The sequence below is a fragment of the Mus pahari genome, chromosome 16 (genome assembly GCF_900095145.1).
Source record: "Mus pahari chromosome 16, PAHARI_EIJ_v1.1, whole genome shotgun sequence".
NCBI classification, from domain to species: domain Eukaryota; kingdom Metazoa; phylum Chordata; class Mammalia; order Rodentia; family Muridae; genus Mus; species Mus pahari.
In genome coordinates, this window is record NC_034605.1 from 58223980 (window position 1) to 58230383 (window position 6404).

Genomic DNA, 6404 nt, shown 5'->3' on the forward strand with positions numbered 1-6404 from the left:
ACGGGCCCCAGGTATGCAAATGGTGTACATATATACATGCATACGGGCAAAACACTCATACATTAAAAATACCTCTTTAAAAAAAAAAAAAAAAAAGACTCGCAGCCACCTGGCGAGGCGGGTGGGTGGGAACATGGCATCAGTAGGCAGCCTCTGGCGTAATAAGATACCTAGCAACAATGTCAAACGATGCCAGGGGCTCGTCCCTGGGTCCTCTCTCCAACACTGCTTTTCTCGGGCACTGTGTCCACATTGTCCCAGGGACATTCCAGATCCCCATCTAGGGCATGAGCCTAGCACTCCGGGCTCCCTCCCTCCCAACCTGATCTTCCCTCGTTCTAGTTCTCTAGGTGTGGACGATGGAAGGCAGATGCTTCGCAGATGACGCGTGTCTCACCTGGCAGCCACATCCCACCTCCACCCCCAACTCCTTCACATCTGTGGGCAGGAGTAAGCCCAAGACCCGGGTTCCACACTGCACTTCCTCTCAGGGACCCTGCAGCTTCCACATCCCCAGGAGGACGAAGAGGCTTGGCCCCAAGCACCATCTTAACCCTCATCCTCCTCCTGCCTCAGGTCCCACTGTTCCGGATGCAAAGCGGGGAGGCACATAGCACACAGCTAGATACAGGTTTATTGTGGCACCAGAGTGAACTGGGGCTAGGAGGCCAGCACCAGTGAGTGTGACGGTGGAAGAGGAAGGAAGTGTGGGGAAAGGGGGCTGTGAAGAGGGAACCCCAGGACCGGGCCAGGAGCTGAGGCTGGGACAGCTACAGCCAGCCCTACCCAGGAAGGTCGAGGGTGATTGCTCTAGTTTTTCACCCTTCAGGCAGAGTAGGGTGGCAATCACGTGTGGGAGGTACTCATACGTGAGAGAAGGCGTGGCTCTTGCAGAGGGGCTTGTCCTTCTTGGAGTAGAAGGTCTTTCCTTCCAAGTTGATCTGACATATCTGAGGGCGACAATGAAGGTCCAGTCATACAAGGCCTCGGAGAATGGGAGAGGCCCTTTCCCAAGCTCTCTCGTATCCCACAGGTGGCAGGAGCTGGGAGTGGGGTAGTAAGGAACAGAGGGCACGGGGGAGGAGGGAGGAGGTGCTTACTGCGCAAACAAAGCATGTGTCATGCCAGCTGAAGCCCAGCGCTTCCAGGAAGCGGTCTCCAGCATCAATCTTGAAGTCACAGCCTCGACATTTTGTGCCAAACATCTTCTCATAGTCTGGTAATGGGGACAGAAAAGAGGGTCTGTGTCCACACGCAACTCCACCCGCACCCCCAGCCCCTCCTTGCCTTCTCTGGGCTACCGCACACCTCGCTCGCAGTAGGGGGCCCCTTCTTCCATGTAAAAGGCTCTGTTGCGAATAGGTGTTTTGCAGGCAGCGCAGGTGAAGCAATGGACGTGCCAGGTCATCTTTAGAGCATGCATGATCTCCTGGAAGGGGCCAAAGTCACTGTCAGGCTCAGCCCATCCCCCAGAACACAGGAAGGCTGGCGTAGCCCCTCCCACCGCTGTAAAATATTACATCTCCATACTGACAGCTCCCAGAGCTGCACTGGCAACCCCCAAGGTCCATCCCTAGTATCTTGTCTCAGACTTGAATGTATCAAACATCTTCAAGGCCTCCCATCTCAAATTTCAAGTCCTTTGTATGATCAGACCAAAACCTACCACCTCCCCCCCCCCTTTTTTTGGAGGTAGTTTCTTATAGCTCTGGCTGGCTTTGAACTCCTGAACCTGATGCTCCTGTCTCCATTTGCTGAGATTTTAGGTATGTGCCACCATGACTCCAAACCCCCCTTTCTCCCATACCCTTCATCAGTAAGTACTGAAGGGTTGGTCCTCTTTCAAGACATCTAGCCAGGTGATAGCTTACAGGCCTGCTGGGTACAGAGTTCAAACTTGGCCTATGTAAATTATAAATTAAGAGGCTGACTTATAAATTAGCCCATGCAGGACCCAGCAGTCAGCAGGCCTGGCCTGTCTCCCCCTCCCCTAGTCACTCACATGTTGACTATGTCACACCAAACACACCCGTGTCGGAGCTACACCCCGGCTCTCCGTCAGCCCAGACAGCCCCTCTCCACCTTATCTCCCCACCTGTGACTTCAGTTTCTGTATAACTGTCACTTTCTCCACAGGGCCCACTCTGAACAGCAGTGAATACTTTAAGCCACTGCCTCCTAGCTCCCTCCCCCCGCCCCGACCCCTGTGATCCTTTCTAGATGTAGAAGACAAGAAGCATCAACTGCTTTGTAAATGGATCTATTCCAACAGTGTCTGGCCCACTGTGGGTCCTCAGTGGACTTGGCTCCACTGGAGGAAGCAGAGGCCCAGGAGATGAACTCTTCCTAGGGGAAAACTGGCCATTCCTGGAACCACCAAATTGATCAGGGCTGGAGACTGTATGAGGCAGGTGGCAACAGCTTTATCCTCTTGTAGAGCCTGGCTACCTATCTTAGGAATTGAGTATCTGAACCCAATAGCTCAGGTTTGCAGTTAGGGACCCAGGTTCTTTTAAGGGTCAGGTGGGGTATTCAGTGGGCCCAAGTGGAGCCTGTCTCACTTGGAGATTACTTGTTCTGACAGGTTTTTTTTTTTTGTTTTTCTTGGTGCCAGAGACACAACTCTAGGACCTCCTGGGTGCTAGGCAAGTGCTATCCCACCCAGCTACACCTAGCTCTGTAAAAGATGCTCACTGACTCTGAAATACAAGCCTGGCCGTGTCAAATGTAATTCTGGGGGGCATCTCAGCTCTGGGGATGAGCCTGGCTGTAGTTCCCCTCCCCCAGAGCCCCCACAGCAGCCTTCTGAAGCTCATCTGACCTGCCTTCAGCTCCTAACTCCTCCATCTTCCCTCACACCTTCCTCAAGTGCTACCTAGGACGCAAACCGCTCTTTGGCGTTTATCCTTCTGTGCTGAGGGAATTCCCACATGCGTTCGCCTTCCTCTCAAGGCGGCTTCCATGCTTCTGTTCAAGTGTTTACTGACCACCCTCAACGACGATGGACACAGTGCTTAAGGCAAACAGACCTGCCCTTGGCTCACGGCATCCATGCTCAGGGAAGCAAGGCAAGTCAGAGGATGAGGATACAGTGAGTGGAGTGAACTGCAGGGAGGCCTGATGGTAAGGGTGGGGACTGAGAAGATGTGGGGTGGTGGGAGGGCACTGAGAGGCAGAGGTAGATCTCTGAGTTCAAGGCCAGCCTGGTCTACAGAGTGAGTTCCAGGAGAGCCAGGGCTACACAGAGAAACCCTGTCTCAACAAACATGAGTGAGTGAGTGAATGAATAGAATACAATAAAAGGGTATTGAATGAATGAATGAAATAGAAGGGTAATCCTGGGCCTGGAAAGACAGAGGTATTCTTTTGAAGGAGACTGAAGTTCAGTATCTAGCACCCATTTTAGGCAACCTGTAACTCCAGTTCCTGAGTATCTGACACACTCATCTGGCTTCCATGGACGCTTGCATTCATTCAAGTGTGCATACACAATTGTAGAAAAAAAAAAAAAAGAGGTTGAAGAGGTCCTTGAGGAAGTGACAGTTGAGTCTCAGTGGAGGAAGGGCAGTGGTAAGAGATGCTAGGAGTATCCAAAGGTGCTGTGGTAAAGGGACCTGAGCTTACTGACAAAATGGAGCCAGAAGCAGGGAGCATTTCCAAGGGACTTCTGGGAAGAAAGGCCTCTTACAAGATCCCCTGGAGACCAGTGAGAGCAGACTTTTATCCCTGGGAGGTGAGGTTTTTTTCCTTACAGATGAACTCCATCTCTGCCAGGGTATGTGACTACTCAGAATAAAGGGGATACGTCCCCAGCCTCCCTTGCAGCGAGGCGTGGCTAACGAGTGGGTTCTGACCAACAGGTTGGAAGCAGAAGGTCTAAGTGACATCACCCTTGAAAGATGGGTGCGACCTGTCCCCTCTTCCCCTCATGACTTAGGGCTAGCTGGACTGTAGACATTTTGGCCGAGGCTCAGGAGCTACCCTGGGCTACGAACACAGATTGAAAATGTCTGGACAACAAACGAAGGAGCCTCAGTCCACTATCCAGTCCCAGGCTGTCCACCTCTGCACGGAGCTGCAGAAAGAGCTCTCTCCCCTTCTGACTAATCCGAGAGTTACACTGCGGACCCTGGCTACACCTAACAGCCTTGCCTCGGTACCCAGAGAGCTCATGTTAGGGACAGACAGCGGGCCTGGGCTCAGCTGTATAATTTTTGTTTTTGGTTTTTTTCAAGACAGGGTTTCTCTGTGTAGCCCTGGCTGTCCTGGAACTCACTCTGTAGACCAGGCTGGCCTCGAACTCAGAAATCCGCCTGCCTCTGCCTCCCAAGTGCTGGGTTAAAGGCGTGTGCCACCACTGCCCAGCTCAGCTTTATACTCATTGCGTACACGCACGCACGCGCGCACGCGCGTGCGCGCGCACGCGCACACACACACACACACACACACACACACACACACACACTAGGAAGTTTCTTCCCCTTCTTGGGCCTTAGTGTCCATTGTATAGAATAGAAACCCACTCAGGCTGTCAAACCTAATCTGTTCGGTGTCCCCGGCCCTCCAAGCCTTTGACACCTGCAAAGTCTCTCTCCCACAGGAAGAGTACTTGGGAGCAGGGTCCTCTCAGGTCACAGGTTAGACCTGTCTGCCAGGTTTGAACTCTGCTGCCTATCCAGATGCAGCCTCAAGGCCAGCTGTGCAGAGAAAACCTGGTGCTGGGCTGTGTTTGGCCTCGGAGGGAAGAGCAGTTTACATCAATGTTTTAGTTTGGATTTCTGCCTTTGCCACCCGTGAGTCATGTCAAGTTATCGGCAGAGTCTCGGCTTTGTACAATGGAAGCTAGACACTGGGCCAGTTGCTTGTGGCTTTTCAGACAGCTTTCTACTTCCACGGGCAGCTGCAAGCTCGTCTGCAGAGCACAAGCGGCCCTCAGAACCCTTGGGCCCAGCATCTGCGGCTTTGATCCACCATGAATCAACAAGTACTTGTGCCTGCACCGAACAGATGTAGACTTCCAGCTCTTGTCATCATCATTCCCTACACAATCCAGGGCAACAGCTATCTATATCTGACTGGGGATTCTGAATGACCTAGAGACGGACTGAAGCACAGAGGACATGCACAGGTTACATGCAGGCTATAATGCCGCTCTGTATACAGAACTCGAGCACCAGTATCTGTGGGGCTCTGGAACCGACACTCCCCCCACCCACCCCGGCCAGCCAGGGTGATAAGCACACAGGGTTTTTCTGCTTCCCATGTAGCCTGTGGTGAATGTAATGCAGTTTGAGACAATAATGGAAGCTAGTTTATATCTTTTGTGTTCAAATGAAAAACCTTACAATGTACGGCCCTGCGCTGGGTCCCTAGCACACACTACGCCTCTCCACTGTTTGTCTCTTCCCTCCCCTGCTGGGCCTCAGCAGCCACCTGACAAGCATTATTCACCTTCAGGCATCCTGGAGTACCATTCTAGCTCAGGAATTCTTCTGTCTGAAATAAATAAGCCCGTTTCTGCTGGCCATGTCTCCACTGCTATGGCAGCCAAGTGCGGTCCCAGTGGGTACAGCCCTCTCGTGACCACTTCCCTTCTTAGGGTACTGCCATCCTGCTTGTATTTAATGTCACCATTTGCCCCTGGTCACTGGTTCAGCTGGAGCGCAAAGCTACCTGTCAATGTTTGACAGGATGGAGAGTCACCTTCCTGACAGCTACAGGAGGGCATACCCCAGCCCCATCCAATCAGACACACGGGACTTCTGAGAGATGATTATGTGACTCGAGCTAAACAATAAGCATGAGTGCTGGGATCGCCGGGCAGCGAGTGGGACTGAGGGGTTTTCTCTCCTAGGGAGCAAACCCGGGGAACCGGAACCCTGGAGGCACAGAGGTAGTTCTTGTTTTTTTTCCAGAGAAAAGCATGCTGGGAATGAAGGGAGCCGACAAAGGTAAAGACAGGCAAACTCAGGAGATCACGGTGCCAAGCTTGTTGGCACCTGGCGTCAGCACCTCCTGTCACTGGAGCCAGCGCAATTCCTCTGCCTAAGCTCTTTTTGAGTAAGAGTTTGATCTCGGGCAGGAGAGCTGGCTCAGTGGTTAAGAGGGCCTGAGTTCCGTTTCTAGCACTCACATGGTAAGTCACAACCATCTGTGATTCCAATTCCAGGGGACACTGTCTTCTGACTCTGAGAGTACCAGTTGTGAGTGGGGTGCACATACATATGTGCAAGCAAGACACTCGATACACATAAAATAAATACACCCAAAGAGAGAAAGGAAGGGGAGGGGTGCCTTTTAAGAGTATACTGGCAGCCGGGCGTGGTGGCGCACACCTTTGATCCCAGCACTCAGAAGGCAGAGGCAGGCAGATTTCTGAGTTCGAGGCCAGCCTGGTCTACAAA

At 52.5% G+C, this 6404-nt stretch overlaps 1 protein-coding gene across 1 annotated transcript in view; it reads right to left on the bottom strand.

Annotated features, from left to right (window-relative positions):
- Positions 1-616: 616 nt before the first annotated feature.
- The window catches only part of Pdlim7 (PDZ and LIM domain 7), a 15195-nt gene continuing 9407 nt past the window's right edge, over positions 617-6404 (bottom strand). Inside the window, exons 11-13 of the mRNA XM_021215246.1 lie at positions 1309-1429; positions 1101-1216; positions 617-950 (exon numbers count right to left, since the gene is read on the bottom strand). Coding sequence (XP_021070905.1) covers positions 864-950; positions 1101-1216; positions 1309-1429 — 324 coding nt within the window. The 3' untranslated portion in view covers positions 617-863. The remainder of the gene's footprint in view (positions 951-1100; positions 1217-1308; positions 1430-6404) is intronic.